Source organism: Diabrotica undecimpunctata, chromosome 6 (genome assembly GCF_040954645.1).
Source record: "Diabrotica undecimpunctata isolate CICGRU chromosome 6, icDiaUnde3, whole genome shotgun sequence".
NCBI classification, from domain to species: Eukaryota; Metazoa; Arthropoda; class Insecta; order Coleoptera; family Chrysomelidae; genus Diabrotica; species Diabrotica undecimpunctata.
Genome location: NC_092808.1, coordinates 48,694,242 through 48,713,305, shown reverse-complemented (window position 1 = coordinate 48,713,305; position 19,064 = coordinate 48,694,242). Strand labels below are relative to the sequence as shown.

Genomic DNA, 19,064 nt, shown 5'->3' with positions numbered 1-19,064 from the left:
TTTGGATGTTTTTCTTTAAAAAGACTATACATGGTTTTGACATTTAGGCGTGCATCAAGGTATTTCATTTTTTTACTTGCATAGTCTGTCTGTTTTCTGGGAAATGACAAAGTATGATCATTAATGAGCTTATGAACTTCAGGGGATTTGGTATTTCATTTCGGGTGTTGTCTTCGCCTATCACGGAGGGTCAAAGACTTAAGAAGCAAGCTGCAAATTCTTCTTACATCATAACTTCATCATAATTCTTCTTACATGATATCCCATAAATCGAAGTAAAAGCCTTTTTACAGACCTTTTCGTTCTTCTTTCGATTTGGAACATGATAGGTGAATTGAAATTCTTTCAACACTTCTTTTCGGGCACGGTGTCTCTGAACATGCACCTTGTCGATATTTTGCTGCAAGAATATATCTTGCTCATTTTTGCTGGAAAAGTTGTTTAGTGTGTCAACACAAAAAGCCAACTCTTCTTCAGAAAATTTTTGGAAACATTTTGCTCTGCATCTAAAAAGAAAAGATATTTTTAAGGAATGGTGAAATTTGTAGCACATTAGAACATGAAATAAGTTTGTAGCTAATAAATTCCTGTATAGTGATATTAAACCTCTTATTAATATTAGAAAAAACGCCGATTTTTATCCTTGGAACAAGTCTGTGGCTGGAAGGCAAAAGGGGATAAGTCGATTTTTTGCAAAATAGTGTTATGTATACCATTCGACAGCATTTTTGATTCTACACAATCTTGGTAAAGAGAGTTAAGTGAAAGTTTACTAATTAAAATATTATTATTGATCAAAAAGGGGTAACTTGGCTACAATTTAATCGTTACGACTGTTTTAAGGATATAACTCAAGATATCTTCTGGAGAGCAAAATAGTAATTACTAGTAAAATGGTATATGTGCACATATTTTCTAACATTATGAAATTAACTGAGAAGCAAAACGATTTAAGTCATGTTAACTTGAGAATTATTCGAAATGTGTGCTAGTAAAAGGCATTAAATCAAGATAACCCCTTTTGCCGGAATGTGATAGAAGAAATATATATGAAAGTATTGCTAGGATATACAAAGTTATCCCTTTTTGCAAGAATGCGGTGAACCCGCAAATCATATTCGTATCAGTTTCTTGTCAGTACTTGTCTAGATTGTGAAGAGAGCACACGCAAATTTTATCAAGGAACGTTCACTATGATGGCAACTCGAAATAACAATTATTATTCCTCCACGTGTGGTATAATTGTTGATTATTGATCACTACATTCCATACTTTTTTTTAGTAAAAGAAAATTTACAGCAAGATTTTGACTTAGACGACAGCGTAAAAGACCCGGCCTATGATCACATTCAAGAAGACCACCATAGTGATTCTGACACTATGAATATAGAAAAAGGCTCATATGAACCAAATTTTGAAAACAATAAAGAACATGGCCAACCAATGCACAAAATATTGAAACGAAAAGTAGGAAAAAGAAAAAATAGACAGGTTTTACGAAATACGGGTAAAGGATATGAAACAAACAAAGGAAACTCAATAAAGCTAGGCAGTCACGGTCACTGCGAGATTGTAGAAGAAAGTGTAAAAAAAATATTTGGTGAACATAGATTATCTCTGTTTCAAAATTACTGGGGAATGGGCAACTACGATAGAAGGGTAAGTTGTATTGCCTCATTAATTCAAATTTCTGACAAGAAGATTACAACTAACGGAAGTAAACCTTCAAAAAATATAGGGAAAAGTGTTTTACATATTTTATAGAAATCCAAGGAGGAAGAATCCAATGCTGCAAGGTATGTTTTTGTGCTATTTTTGACGAAAGTAATAAATTTATAGAAACTGTTACAAAAAAGAAAATGTCATCCAACTGTGGTATTCCTATGGCTGATGGCAGAGGCAGGCATGAACCAAAAAACAAAATTTTCGAATCTAGAATGGAACTCGTCTATAGCCACATATTAAAATTTCCTGCCTATGAGTCTCACTACTCACGAAAACATACTAGTAAAAAGTATCTAGTAGCAGAAATAACAAAAGCTAAGATGTATCAAATGTATACCCAGGACATAACATCTGAACCGGTTTCTTATAAAGTTTACTCTCAAACAATCGATAAATTAGGCTTAAAGTTTAAAAAACCAAGCAACGATACCTGTAACAATTGTGATATTTTTCAGAATCATATTAATATCAGTAAGACAGCTGATGCAAGGAAAAAGTATGAGAATTTATTCGCAGATCATCATACAGAAGCTGAAACTGCTTACGAGTCAAAGAGATTAGACAAATTAAAATGTATAAACAGCAAAAGTCAAAAAATATTTGTATTTGACTTACAACAGGTTTTTCCTACTCCTTACTTACAAACTAATACCGTGTTTTACGTGCCAACGAAATTGCTTCTTGTTTATTTAAGAGTTTTGCTAATTTACCTTCTAAAATGCTTTCTGCTAAAAGGAATGTTAATAAAGAGAAATAAGAGAGACAATAAGACTGAAATTTGCTGGAGAAATATGAAATGGCTAAGATACACCAAGGAATTTGGCATTATTAATTTTAAAACATCGCTTCAGGAATATCAGCCATTTCAAGAAATAAATTTTAGAAGACAAAAAAAAAGATACACTCATCGATATCAAGAACATTACTTTAGATAATTTGTATGATAAGCTAAGACAAATAAGTCAAAAAAAAGTAAGCGATCTTTCAGACCTTATTGAGTTAGTTGATGAGAGTGTAAAATAATGTTATTGTGGACTTGCCCAAATCCCACGAAATTCACAAGATCTGGATAATACTGCTGACACAGATCCAGACATAGATAATTATTTTAGTGATGACGATTTTTAATAAAATATTCTAAAACAAATATTTGTGTAATTTATTATTTTAAAGAAACAGCTTCCGAAAAATATTTGTGTTCATCAAATTTTTTTTTTCTTCCTGCGAAAGCTATTCTGTTCGTATTATATAGAATATATGTTTTTATTTTGTGTTTAGAATGCGCTTTTAATTCTCTTTCTAAGTATCATCTTGATCAATTGTTAATTTGTAAACGTATCATCAGATTGCTGTAGAAACCGCCATGTTTAATAAACTTTTTGAAAAAATTTACGTTTTATTTCTTGTTCTGTCAATGCTATATCCAGAACAAAATATTTTCTTTGCTTTATTGTGGTTGCCCGTTGTAAGTAGAAATAACTGCAGTTAACACTACAGTGCACATATAATGATAACCAAGTTACTACCGAGCATAAGGGTATAAATCTACATAACCCCCTTTACCAAGATGATTTTATGTGCATTTCAACTATAACTTGACTTATCTCCTTATGCTTTCTTGAAATAATTAAAAATAATAAATATCCTAAAATATTTTTTTTTATTTATCAAAATATTGGACACATAGATATTAATTTAAGAAAAAACACTTTAATATATCTAACAGAATGTAAGTCGGATCTAGAAATATACAAACGTTACTAATATTACGTCTATAAGATAACAAAAAGACCATATGAACTAAAAATGTCTGTACTGAAAAACTTCCAAATGAGAGTTATCCCCTTTTGCCTTCCAGCCACAGAAGTGTTCATTGAAATGACACTAAGTTTTTATTTTTGAAATTTGCAAAATAAGAACCTTAACAACAATATTACATTACTGTAGTTTGTTTATTTATTGCGGAAAAAATATGGTTTTATTAATGAAATATTAAACTATGTTATGAAAACTATAAAAATTTGCCTATTGCTGATACAAACAATAATAAACACACCTCTGTAAACCTACGTAACAGCATAAATTATTACTTACTTGCATTTAGGTCCTGTAGCTCTAGCCGGTATAATATTTCCTATATAGTTAGTGTGTTGTAAACCTTTAACTTTGGCATTACGTACAATATTCCTTCTGTATTTATCTGGATTGGATTTTCACACTATCGTCAGATGAAGTAGGCATATTATTTCTTTGTTTAAATAACAAAACAAAACAGAACAAGTATAGAGAATTACCAGACAAAGAGAAGAGAAGAAAATACACAGAATGAAGAAACGAAACCACTTAAAAAAGGAACTTCAATATATCGAAAACCTCAACAGAGAGAAAGAATTCAGAACATTCTATAAGAAAGTTAACATGAACAGAAAAGAATTTAAGGCAAACACACAATGTAGAAGTTTAAATGGCGATCTATTAACAAGAACAGACGTACTAAACCGATGGACGGAATATTTTAACCAGATACTTAATATAGAGGTAGAGGAAGAAAACCCGGAAGACGAAAGCTGTCTGGTAAGCGGAGCGGACGAGAGGGAGGAGGATCCACCAACGATCTTGCAAGTTAAAGACGCTGTAAACAAACTAGCCAGAAACAAATCACTCAGAATAGATAGGCCACTTGTTGTAGAAAACGACATCATCGAAGCAGTTAACGGATTTGTATACCTGGGAACGCTCGTCAATACTGAAAATGACACTACTGCAGAGATAAACCGCAGAATTTGCACGGCTAATAGATGCTATTTTGGGCTTAATCTTCTTTTTAAATCTACAGTTATATCAAGAAACACAAAAGTAAAACTCTACAAAACAATAATACGCCCAGTCCTAACATATGGTTCAGAAACCTGGACTTTAACAAAACGCAATGAAAACATGTTAGGATGTTTCGAAAGAAAAATAGTAAGGCGAATCTATGGAGCGGTACGTGAAAATGGTGTCTGGAGAAGACGATACAACTTCGAACTCTATAGAATATACCAGGGACCAAATATCGTACAACACATTAAGATAGGACTTCTGAGGTGGGTAGGCCATGTAATGCGGATGGAGCAAACCGACCCAGCTAGAAAAATGCTCTTGATAGACCTATTGGTCAAAGAAGAAGAGGAAGACCCAGAACAATATTCCTAAATAACATAGACCAAGATATGAGAAATATGGAAATACGTGCTTGGCGGAGGAAGGCGATGGATAGGGACGACTGGAAAAAAATTCTTGGGGAGGCTAGGACCCACACAGGTTTGTAAAGCCAAAATGATGATAATGATGAAATAAAAACATGGTAACATAAACGACTCAACAATCATAATCAACGATCTCGGCTACTAACCAAATTCTTATGTTTACAATTTCAGAGCAAAAATTGCATACGACTTTTTGCACAGATCTTCAATTTTAGTTGTAGAGTATTTCGACAGATTATGTACAGACTGGTGTCGTTTTTGCACACAACGTCAGTTTATCTTAGAGTCTTCTTCTTCTTCTTCTTTTGACATCATAACCCTGGATGGGTCTTTGCCTGTCTGGCTATGTCCTTCCATTCGGATCTCTCTTGTGCCCTCTCTTCTCCATTGTCTTATGTTCATTTTTTTAAGGCGTCTTCCACGTCATCCAACCATCTCGTTCTGGGCCTTCCTTTTTTTCGCCTTCCAATGGGCTCCCATTGTAACATTTTCTTTGTTGTTTTTGCATCGTTTTGTCTCTGCACATGTCCCAGCCATGACAGTCTTTGACTTTTCACAAATCTTACAATGTCATAACCTTCATTTAACTCATTAACCTCGTCGTTTCTCCTGATTCTCCATGTGCCATCTTCCTCTTGTACCGGGCCATATACTTTCCTCAGTATTTTTCTCTCTAATGTCCTGAGTTGGGCTTCTTCTTTTTTCGTTATTACCCAAGTTTCACATCCATAGGTTACTACGGGTCTAATCAGTGTTCTGTAGATAGTCATTTTGGTTCTTTTGTCTAATAATTTCGATGTCATCAATTTTTTATTAGCATAGTATGTACGATTCCCGCTGGAAATACGCGCATTACTTTTCGCTACTTACGGAGTTCTTCTGATTGATTTCTGTGCCGAGATATGTAAAGGCATCCACTCGTTCGATAGTATAGTTGTCTATTGTGATATTATTTTCATTGTCAGTTATTCTTTTGACTGTCATATACTTCGTTTTTGCTTCGTTTATTTTGAGACCTCTTTTTCTTGCTTCAGGATCAATTTGTTTGAACACTTCCATTAGTCGTGGCTTATTCCTACTAATGATGGCTACATCGTCTGCATATGCAGTAATTTGTACTGATTTGAAGTATCTTAGAGTCTATTCCGCACAAAAAGTTAGTTTCTGAAAATTGTGGACTTATGCACTTTTTGAAATGACCGATTCAATTATATTGTTATGTAAAGTTATTTTATCTCCTACTGTTTATTAATCACTCTCAGTTATATGTTTATCTAAGTGATTACCAGGTGTAAAAGTTCATATATTAGGTTGGAACACAATTTTACTTGATGAATTTGCCTAAGATAATATTTTTTCACATTGTATGAATTTAAGGGATATTTTCATATGTTTTAGATTATATACAACCTATATGCCTGCCTTTCGAACGAAATTTAGAACATAGAGATCTTACTGGCCAAAAGCTCACTATTAGTGGATGGGGGAAAACCGATTCTAGTAAGTATGTTAGAAGGTATATATCGATAAATATTGTTAAAAAGAAATAAAATGAAAACGGGAATAGTTATTTTGTATAAAAATAACTATTGCTTATCCACCAGCAACATTTATTTTAATACATGGATTACTTCATTTTTCAAATAGTTTTATTTTTATGTTAAGTATCTATTTTTATCATATTAGACCGGGGCGGATCTTTAAAAAATCGACTAAATTTAGATGTGAGAGATGCGAGAGAAATAGTTAGATGATAACTTCAGTAATAATCATTAACTTATCCTCATTCTCAAATAGGTCAAGAGCATTAATAAAAAAATTAAAATATTTAATAATTACTAAAAACATAGATTTTTTTTTCTACTTTCCTCACTTATAGCTTTAAAACAATTCATTTTCTATCAAAGTGGTAATAAAATAAAATAGCGATAATTAAATTTATAATACTAGTTATTTATAAATTTATAAATTTATAAATTTATAAATTTATAATGCTAGTTAAAAATGTTTTAATTTATTTTCCTTGTTGTAAAATAGAGAGGGAAACAAGTATTTTTTGAATGTTTTTGAACCACTTAGATTGCACTTATGACCTTCATAATTCGTCTAGAAAATATTTATAATATAATAAAATAGCCCACCAATTTCATTTATATCGATTTAATAGATTTTGTAAAATAATTTTGCAGTCTAAATTAAAAAAAAAGAATTTTTTTAAAATCTTGCACAACAAAAACTAGACCATATAGAAGTTTGCAAATTTATTTACTTATAAAAACATATTTAACCTATCTAACGGTCACAAGAATGTTTTAAAATTATTAACAATTTTTTGGCTTATAAACAAATAAAATATCTCGATAACTATAAGCTTAAAATAAATTCAAAATGGCGTTAGAAAGAAATTGGTAATACTCTTATTTTAAAAGAAAAAAAGTTGAATTACGAGCAGGGATTCCTGAGATATAACCGGTCAAAGTTTACCGACATTTGCGACAAAGTTTTAAACAATAGGATTTTCATGTCTTTAAGCTATTTATAACATTTATTATAATAATAAAAAACTAGTATTACGCATAAAAAATATCAAACAAATTTGAAGCAAATTGAATATCAAATATTAAAATCAGTATACGTAAAAAATGTATTTTCTCGGCTTCCAATAAAGCAATGTTTTTAATTTTTTTTTAATCTGACGTAACTCGAAAAGAGCCATACATAAATGTCGGTGATGCTTTAGTTTTGTTATAAATAAATTTATTTATTTATAATCCAGTCGCCAGAGACGAAAATACCACTAAACCCCTAAAAATTATACGTCTAAGCTGATTTTTTTTTAAAATGTCAATTTTAGAACTCCAAAAAATATGCAAAAATGTTAACTATTCTTACCCCCGGCTTCCCCCTAAAACCACCACCTCGTAAGGGAAAATGGAAAAAATCGCTGTACCAAGAATCTATACGTCGTAGAAAAATTTTTCAAATAAAAAATAAAGCTGTTTTAAAAATTTTGAATAAATATATTTATAAGCATTTTTGTGTAAAATAGACCATTCTCTTAAAAATATCGCTACACGGCTACACGCGCAAAATCAATTTTAAATAAAATTTGTATAAATTCAACGGTAAACATTCGATATCTTTTGATCAGATTATTCTATTAACAAAAATCAAAAAGCGTTTTAAAGGTGAATAGTGCAGCTTTATTATGTAATTTTTACATTTTGCAGCAATTAAAGTCAGTTTCTATAAAAGTGTTAAATAAATAAACTTTGCGCGATTTTTGCCATTTTTTACGATTCTCATGAGATCATAAAATTTATCACTTTTCTATTAACCGGTCACTATGGAATTTCCATTTTTATAGCCCAATCTTCAAAACCTATGACATGAAATTTCGGTTTTGATTTCTGGCAACACAATTTAAACATTCAGATTACAAGGACCAGGACTACATTGAAGCCAAGCGCTCGGTGATCAAGGCCAACCTCACCAAGGTGCTTGGACGACAAAAGGACAATCCCCCTAAGTCTAAAGAGAAGGCGGAGCAAAAGCTGGAAATGGCTACGCAAAAGTCTACAAAGAAGCGACAAAGGTCGGACCACAGTACGCCGCCAGCGGAAGCCAAAAAGAGGCCGAGGAAGTCAGAAATGACTTTTACACAAGCCCTTTGCTCGGCAAAGGTGGCTGTAGTATGTGATGGCTTCCCTGGAGTCAGGATGGAACCCACAAAGCTTAAGGCAGTGCAAACATCCATCTTGGAGGCTCTGGAGAGAACGCCAGAAGAAGGGCCGCAAATCAGGCTGCTAAAGAGCACATTCAAGCCCGGTTACCTGGTAATGACGTGCGCGGATAGTGCAAGCGCACAATGGCTCAGGGACACTACTCCCACTCTGAAGCCTTGGGAAGGTGCAAGCCTCCAGGCTAAGGACGAGAGTGAAGTCGAGAGGCCGTGTTCTTGCACTGTCTACATCCCAGACGAGGACGGAAAGAGGTTGGGGGCGGAAAGTGTGCTGACTCGATTAAGGGTCAGCAACCGAAAGCTCAACACCCGTATATGGACCGTTTTGGGCAAAACACCTGCAGAAAAAGGGCAGGTATGGGTCCTCTCAATGGACAAAGAGTCCTTTGAGGAACTCAACAAACTTCAAATGTGTCCTTACTTTGGCATCGGAAGAATTAAATTCCGTGTCAAGGATGATGGGTACATTAAGAAGGTTGCAGAGGCCGGACCATCGGGGTTGCAAGGCGTAACTGCCGCAACCTCGGCAGTCAAGGCTAAGCAAAAAAGAAAAGAAGTAAAACTTTCAGAGGGGCAAAGCTCTAAAGCAGCGCCAAAGAAGGTTAACACTTCGACCAAACACAAGGCTCGCCCTAAGGATGATAAGTCGAGGGAAGGAGCTAAAGAAGGAATAATCCCGAAAGAAGTCCGTACCGACTTGCAGGGGAGTGCTACAAACCCGCCCAGAAGGCTAGAAGCCACTGAGCGGGTGGCCGCTCCCATGGAAGGGGTAGAGGACACGGGAAAACCCGAAAGTTAGCCTTCAGTTTAGAGGAAGGCAGAGTAAAGGTCCTGCAGGTCAACCTTCATCATGCTAAAGCTGCGTCGGCGGTTTTGTGCAGAAGGTTTGACATGGAAGGCCTGGACTTGGCCCTACTGCAGGAACCATGGCTCCACGGAGGGAAGATTGCAGGCTTGAAGCCGCAACAAGGTAAGTTACTATACGATGCGAAAGGAGAGACACCTCGAGCATGCATTGTATATGGTAACGAAGTAAACTGTACACTGATTCCGGATCTTTGCTCCGGAGACTTTGTTACAGGTATTTTAACCGCTTCCACCGAGGAAGGTAGTAAAAGATGGTTGGTCTGTTCTGCCTACTTCGCTGGAGAGAAGGTCTTCCGCCCAGGCATAGTAGAGGACGTTATAACCTACAGCCGAAGGGAGAACCTTCATCTAATACTGGGATGTGATGCCAATGCCCACCATCTGGCATGGGGGAGTACGAACATCAACAGTCGAGGTGAGTCTTTACTACAGTTCATCTTAAGCATGGGTTTAGAAATAGCCAATATAGGAAATAAACCTACCTTCGTTACGGCCACGCGCAAAGAAGTCTTAGATGTAACACTTTGCAGTGAAAAAACGTACGATACTATAAAGAATTGGCATGTGTCAGAGGAACCTTCATGTTCCGACCATAGGCACATTCGATTTGATTTAATTACTTCGACTCGAATGGTGGCAAGGTTCAGGAACCCGAGAGAGACGGATTGGGAAGGCTATAGAGGCTCACTCGAGAAGTCTCTTGAGGGAGGAATCGGCACCATAAAAGATACGGACGATCTCGAACTGACAGTCGAAACGGTGAGGGGAGCTGTTCTGGCCGCTTACCAGGAGAATTGTCCAGAGAGAGAAAAGAAAGGAAAGAAAAACACACCCTGGTGGAATGAACACTTACAAAAGCTTAGGGCAGATGTAAGAAGGCTATTCAATAAAGCCAAATTCAACCAGGACTGGGCCATTTATAGAGAAAAACTGACGCAATATAATAAGGAGATCCGAAAAGCCAAAAGAGACTCGTGGCGAAAGTTCTGCGAGGAAGTCGAACAGGCTCCCGCATGTTCCAGAATCCACAAGGTCCTGGCTAAGGATGGTATTGTGAATCAGGTCGGCCTCTTGAAGAAAGATGACGAAACGTATGTAGAAACCCTGGAGGAAAGCTTAATAATGCTCACCAAGGTACATTTTCCCAGCTCATCCATTGACAATAATCCTTCGGTAGAGGTAGCTCATCCCAGAAGGCCTACTAAGGCGGACTGGAAATTAGCTACCGACATCACGAGACCGGAAAAAGTCAGGTGGGCCATCAATAAATTCCAGCCATACAAATCACCTGGAATGGACGGGATTTATCCAGCCTTGCTACAGAAGGGACAGGATGTGATCATCCCGCATCTAACAAAGATCTTCAAAGCTAGTTTGGCATGGAGATATATTCCAACCGCATGGCGAAGGGTGAAAGTCACATATATCCCCAAGGTTGGTAGGGTAATGGACCAGACCCCCAAGTCATACAGACCAATAAGTCTATCCTCTTTCCTAGCAAAAACGCTGGAAAGATTGATAGACAGGTATATTAGGGACGACGTGCTGATGGAGAATCCACTTAGCGATCGCCAATATGCATACCAGCCAGGAAAGTCAACTGACTTGGCGCTGGATGATCTTAACAGACTGCTCTCAAAGTCGCTAGATGACAAGGAGATAGCGGTGGCGACGTTTCTGGACGTGGAGGGAGCGTTTAATAACGTCTCCTTCGAGTCTGTAACGGACGCGCTTAAAAGAAGAGGAGTTCCTGCCTTCATATGCGAGTGGACAAAGGCGACCTTAACAAACAGGATCATTGTGTCCTCGTTAGGTGAAGCCACTATTGAAGCGAAGGCAGGAAGCGGCTGCCCACAAGGAGGAGTTTTATCCCCATTACTGTGGGCTACGCTTATGGACGACCTACTTAATACACTGACCAGGGAGGGTTTTTACTGTCTGGGTTATGCGGACGATTTGGTAATTGTAGTCCGAGGACGCTTTACCAAAATAATTTCGGAGAGACTTCAAGTCGCTCTGAGGATTGTGGACAGCTGGTGTGAGGAAGAAGGCCTGAAGGTTAACCCTAAAAAAACATCTGTTGTTCCCTTCACCAGAAAAAGAGCACTGCAAGGCTTACAGCCACTAGTGCTCAAGGGAGTAGAAATCCCATTCACAAGTCAGGCCAAGTACTTAGGTGTAATATTCGACCAGAGGCTGACATGGAATGTACACATTCAGAAAGTCACACAGAAGGCCACTATGGCCCTGAACACATGTAGACGAATGTGTGGTAAGAATTGGGGGTTAAATCCTAAAATGAACCTCTGGTTGTACACAAGGGTTATAAGGCCCATGATAACTTATGGTTCAGTGGCGTGGTGGAACAAAACGCAACAGTCCGGGGCGATTCGATTGCTCAGTAGCACACAAAGGCTTGCATGCTTGAGTGTTACCGGAGCCATGAGAACAGCCCCAACGGACGCGCTAGAAGTTCTGCTAAACCTACCTCCTCTGCATATATACATACAGAGTGAAGCCAGATCAACAGTACATCGGTTGATCCAAGGCCAAGCTCCAATAAGTATGATGCAGGGAGCTGATAACTTAAGGCTATACCAGGACATAAAGGCAGACCCCGTTCTAGGAATGCCTGTAGACCGAATGGTTACGAGGTATAGTTTTAACAAAAATTTTCAAATTATAATACCAAAAAGAGAGGACTGGGAAACTGGTCCGCCGCTAACAGCAAACTCAATATGGTATACGGACGGCTCCAAAACGGATACAGGTACGGGGGCTGGAATATATGGCATAAAACCAAGGACGGAAGTCCGGGTATGTCTAGGAACATACGCGACCGTATTTCAAGCCGAATTAGCTGCTATACACAGGTGCGCTATGGAACTAATCGGCCGAAATGTAGATAACGACTCCATCGTTATCTATTCGGATAGTCAAGCGGCTCTAAAGGCTCTCAGTTCGGTACAGGTCGATTCATGGCTGGTATGGAACTGTTTGGATGTCCTCTCTCAGGTGGGAAGTCAAAACAGGTTGACACTTGCCTGGGTGCCGGGACATAAGGGTCATCGTGGCAACGAGAAGGCCGATGAATTGGCCCGAGAAGGCGCATCTACGCCACTGGTTGGTCCGGAACCCTTCTTTGGAATCGCAAATACGATAAAAAGGGCAGCCATACACAAATGGGTGCAACAGAAGTCTCTTGAGTGGTGGAACAACTCACCAGGACAGAGGCAGGCCAAACAGTTCATCAAAGGACATTCGGCTAAATTTACAGCAGACTTACTTTCGCACAGGCGCAGGACTGTCAGAATGATAGTGGGTCTGCTCACTGGGCACTGTAGACTCAATAGACACCTGAGTCTCATAGGCCTGACAGAAGAGGACACCTGTCGTTTCTGTCTGGAAGAAGAGGAAACCGCTCTACACGTTCTGTGCCATTGCGAAGGTCTCGCACGAATGCGGTTTCTAGAACTCGGAGAGGAAAAACCGGAAGCACCAGGCTACATGAAAAGGCCACTATCAAGGCTGTTGAGTCTCATTAAGAGGACCAAGCTAGATGAAGTGCTTTAAAATAAGGGGGAAACACAATAGATCTGCAAAGGTCGCAGTGTATCAGGCTCTATTGGCCGCCCCATTTTCTACATTCTACATTCTACATACTGTGGAGTAGGTGTTTGTTTAGTACAAAATTAATTCAAGAAAAAGAAAATTGATTCAAAATTAATTTTCGAAACCAAATTCAAGAATTCCGCTTTAATCTGTGCCTTCTAAGAATTGCAAGGCAAAACAGACGTTGATAAAGATGTTAAGAGAGATATGGGGAATCTAAAAATTGCATTCCACAACATATCTCCTCAACTAAGCAAAATTCTTAGCGAATTGGTTTCTAGTAGGTACTCGTACAGAGTATATCGAAATAAAAAGGAAAAGACAGTTAAGATTTTATTTCACGTATAGGGAGCTTGCGCATCCGTTTATACGTATTTCAGCCCAATAGGCCTCATCAGAACGGCTTTCGCAAACGCTCTGAACGTGAAATAAATCTTTTCTGTCTTAGGAAGCAACTCTAACATGGCTTCGTATACACGCAATGTAGCGACATCTAATAATAAAATCGTAGACTACTTCTAAGAATTGCACAGATTAAACCGTTTCCCTTTAGTTATTCTGTCTTTTATGGCTTCATCAGTTCTTTCTGTCTTTGTTAGTTTTACCCCCAAATATATACATTGATCACATTTCTTAATTTTCCCGTCTTCTAAGTCGAGGTCATCTGCAGTATTTATTCATTCATTATCAATGCAATTCACATACAAATATCAATTCATTAATGTCAGTGTCCCGTTTTACGTTTTGGTAAGTTTTTTATATTTTACAATAACTTTTTGTTCCCAATCTTGTACATTTTAGAATCTTAACAAAGGCAAGGGTTTCCTGCCGAATCGTTGGTTTAAATGGACAATTAAATCTAGTTCCAAATTTAATATTACTTATTGAACCTAAACCCAAGAAATACTTAACATTCTGCTACATTGACATTTTTCTCGTGGTATTGTATCTCGAGTATTTTCCTCGATTGAAATATTTAAAGAAAGTTCAAAGACCAAAAATTATGAAGTACAATATTAACCAACTGAAAAATAAAACAGTAAAGGAAAAGGTACAAAAACGCCTAAAAGAAAAAACGTGGGCTCGTACAGAAAAACCATGGTCCCGTAAAGAAACAGATAACACAGATGTAGAGCTAGAAAATTTGCACAAAGTAAGTCAAGAAATAACAGAGAAATACTTAAAACCTGAAAGAACAAATAAAAAGGAATGGATGACGGAGGAGATTCTATGTATGATGGAAGACAGAAGAAACGCTAAAGATAATAAGAATTACTACAACAACATAAATAACGAAATAAAAAGGGCTATTAAAATAGCAAAAGAAAATTGGTTTAGCTCGAAGTGTACAGAGATAGAGTCATTACAACAAAAACATGATTCATTTAACCTCCATAAAAAGATTAAAGAAGCGGCAGGCTTATATAAACACAAGAACACTGGATTCCTGACAGATAATCAGGGAAACATAGTACTGGAAATAGAGCATAAAAGAGATATTTGGATTAAATACGTGGAAAAAACTTTTGAAGATATACGAAGTAACACTGGTATTACAACAAACACCAATTGCGAATCTGGACCACCATTTACAGTCGAAGAAGTAAAATATGCCATCAAAAGCACCAAAGATGGTAAAGCAGTAGGCCCTGATAATTTTCACTCAGAATTCTTAAAACTTATGTACTATGATGGCATAAAATGGTTGACAAATATATTTAACAGTATATATGATACGGGCGTGGTTCCCCAAGAGTGGTTAGTGTCAACTTTTATAAATCTTCCAAAAAAACCCAATGCGAGAAAGTGCGAAGACTATAGAATTATAAGCCTTATGAGCCATTTACTTAAAACATTTCTAAAGGTCATCCACAAAAGAATATATACAAAATGTGAGGAACAACTAACAAGAACACAATTCGGATTTCGTGATGCTCTGGGAACACGGGAGGCCCTTTTTGCTGTACAGGTGCTATTTCAGAGATGCAGGGATGTGAATTGTGACATATACGTATGCTTTATAGATTACCAGAAGGCATTTGACAGAGTAAAACATGACAAACTAATGACTCTAATGCAAGAAATTGGAATTGACAACAAAGATCTTAGAATTATCAGAAACATTTACTACAATCAAACGGCCAAAATCAAAATAGAAGACCAGTTAACTGATAAAATTGCAATAGAACGTGGAGTACGACAGGGCTGTATTTTGTCTCCACTGTTGTTCAATATTTATTCTGAATGGGTATTTAAGGAAGCTTTAGACGGTTGTGCGAAAGGAATACTAATAAACGGTGAATGGTTGAATAACATTAGATATGCAGATGACACTATAGTTTTTGCCGATAATCTGAATGACTTACAGATATTAACAAATCGCATAACAGATGTCAGCAACAGATACGGACTAGCTCTTAACATAAAGAAAACCAAATTTATGACAATTAGTAAAAAACCAATACTAAACGCTCAACTTACAATCAACCAACAGAATATCGAAAGAGTCGAGCAATATACATATCTAGGCACCAATTTAAATAGTCAATGGGACCACTCAACAGAAATTAAACAGCGAATAATAAAAGCAAAAGCAGCATTCGTTAGAATGAGAACTATTTTCAACAGTCGAGACATATCATTAAAAACAAAATGCCGTCTATTGAACTGCTACATATTCACAGTTCTGCTCTACGGAATGGAAGGATGGACACTGGCTGTTGCATCTATGAATCGGCTCGAAGCTTTCGAAATGTGGTGTTATAGGCGCATCTTACGTATATCCTGGGTTGACAGAGTTACTAATGTGGAGGTCCTGCGTAGAATGGGGAAAGAATGTGAAATTCTCATGACCGTCAAAACTAAAAAGTTGGAATATCTAGGACATGTAATGAGAAATCAAGAACGTTACGGCCTTCTCCAGCTGATTCTCCAAGGTAAAGTAAATGGTAAGAGAGGACCGGGAAGAAGACGCATTTCCTGGCTTCAAAATTTACGAAAGTGGTATAACACGACTACCACTGAACTGATCGCCAACATCCGGAACGGATAGGCGCTTTAAGAAGAAGAAGAAATATTTATTACAAAGTGAGGCTTACATTTTGAGTATTATAGAATATTTAATATGTATTTCGTTCAGAACAGTTTTTGGAGTTCGACGGTTTAAACAAGGAATTATGAAAGATTCACTATTTACTTAGAACAGTTTTATAAGTGGTATTATTTATTTTGTCGAATGTGATACTTGATATGATCAGTATATGTGAGAATATTGAATATACTCATATTTCAGGAAAACTTGGGGGCTCGCCGGTGCTGCAATTTGCTACGGTTTATGTGTGGGACCATAAACTGTGTAATCAAGTTGTTCCGCCAGAGGTAAGAAAGTTTTATATTTTTATACATATATTTTTATACTTTACGTCTATTAATGCCGTAATTTAGGAATTCATGTAGATATGAATGACTTACTAACTCTAAAGGGACTTCTAAAACTGATACTATTTTCTTTTTACTTATTCCTGTTTTTCTAATCACCGTTGTCAGGTTTTTGTTTCTTATTTAATCTGCCTTATTTTCAGTTTGTTATGAGAACCCAATCTACTTCATTCTTTTTATCAATTTTCTTTTTATCTATACCTATAATCGTTTCAGTTATATTTTTTTCATTATTTATATTTTTATTTGACTTTAATCATAACATAACTAACAGATTATGTTTTTTTTTATTTAAACATCAACTAATAGAAGATATTGGCAGAGAGATATATACAGGATAAATAATTTTGATCTTCTGACGGACTTCCGCAGCACAAATGTATAACGTATTAAAAATATTTTTCCCTCACAGAGGACGACACAAGGATACCTTTGAAAATACCAGAGGACAAAGATCTATGAACGACAACATTCTTTAAAATACATAGCTACTCTCTTTCTAAATGTTGGGTGTAAGGGTACCAACATCGGCAGAGATAGGAAGCAATCATAAGCTAATGTATGAAGTTCGGGCTATTCAATGATGATTGACCATATTCCTGATTTTATCCTTTATTATTTAACTTATACATGAAAAAATGATTAGACAAAAGGAAAGAAAATAAAATTTATGTCTAAACATGCTGCCGCCGTTGAAAGGATGCAGTTCTTTCAAAACTTCAGAAATAACAAAAGAAAACAACGATTGACGAATTAAAAGGAAAAACTAACATTGCAGTTAAAATTTGTAGTCATACAATTAAATTGATATTAACAGTCTACTGTAAAAACACATACACGATTGAGTGTTATTTTTGTTGTACTACCACCCACTTTAATCGCCACAACTCTGGTAACTCCATCTGGATCCGAATGTATTTTTGTTACTCATCCAAGAGGCCAGTGAAGTGGGGGAGTCATGTGGTCTTTTATTAACACCAGAGATCCTAGCTTTAACATTTGGTGGCAATTAGATCTCCATTTATGGCGCATTTATAATGTTACACTCTGGCAACATAGTTAAGGTACGTCCAATTATAAAATGCACTAGCCTCAAAGCAACGCTATCATCAGAATCGCTGGAGATAGGACAAAGTGGCCTAGAATTCAACATACCTGTCACCTGATGCAACACGTTACTAAATTCTTCAAAAGTCATAGATTGACAACCCATTACTCTTTTTAAATGAGACTTAATACTTTTTATGCCCGCTTCCCATAAACCCCCAATCGTTTTTGCAAGTATAAAATGCCATTTTATTTTTTCATGTAACAGACTTTGAGAAATACGAGTCAAATGAATTTTCTAAAAACTTATAAACAGCATTTATTTCCTTGTTTGCACCTATGTAATTTGAACCATTATCAGAATAAATATTACAAGGTTTTCCTCTTCTACTAATAATTTTTGAAGCTCGCTAAAAGTGCATCAGTGGTAAAGATCTGACTCTAACTTAATTTGTACAGCCTTTTGTTGTTTGGCTCAATGAAAAATTAATTGTTAAACGCCACAATGAAGCAAGCGTTCATGTTCATTTAATAAAATTCTTTTTGTTAAAACATGATTATTTGGTAAAATAATTTGGTGTTTGGTGTTAAACGGAATATTTCTATTTTTTAAACGTCCACCAAACTTTGGTCAACCTTCATAAACAAAAGAACTTTTTTAAATACGAAGGACTAAACACGGAATCCACGGAATATTTATAAAGAAAAATAATATCCTAGATTGCTGGGAATGAAATATTGGAAAACGATAACAAATGGGAAAGCTGGAAAAAACTTAAATATATTATAATTAACGCAGCAACAGAATCACTTAAATCCACAGGAGAGAGGAAGGTACCGAACACTAACATATCAAAAAAGAAAACTCCATGGTTAAGAGAGAAAGTGAAGACAATGTGAAGAAAAGAATAAAGTCTTTTTACAATACAGAACACCACAAACACAACAGGCATACAACCACTATTATAAACGAATCAGAAATGAAACGAATACTTTATTCAGACAAATAAAAAGGGAACACAGAGGTTCTCAAAGCAGATATGGAGAATGATTAGAAGACAAAGAAAAGAGGTCTATATATATATATATATATATATATATATATATATATATATATATATATATATATATATATATATATATATATATATATATATGTATATATATATATATATATATATTTATATATATATATATATATATATATATATATATATATATATATGTATATATATATATATATATATATATTTATATATATATATATATATATATATACAGGGTGTCCCGGAAAATAGTGCGTTCCTTAACGATATGTGCAGATTACAGCATTTAAAACAAAAAAACTTTTTTTTATGAAGTTAATTGTTTTCAAAAAAAAAATT

At 35.9% G+C, this 19,064-nt stretch overlaps 1 protein-coding gene across 1 annotated transcript in view; it reads left to right on the top strand.

The window, feature by feature from the left end:
- The window catches only part of LOC140442650 (venom protease-like), a 169,421-nt gene that overhangs the window by 147,894 nt on the left and 2,463 nt on the right, over window positions 1-19,064 (top strand). The window contains exons 6-7 of the mRNA XM_072533647.1: window positions 6,372-6,473; window positions 16,487-16,572. Of these exons, the coding sequence (XP_072389748.1) occupies window positions 6,372-6,473; window positions 16,487-16,572 (188 nt within the window). The remainder of the gene's footprint in view (window positions 1-6,371; window positions 6,474-16,486; window positions 16,573-19,064) is intronic.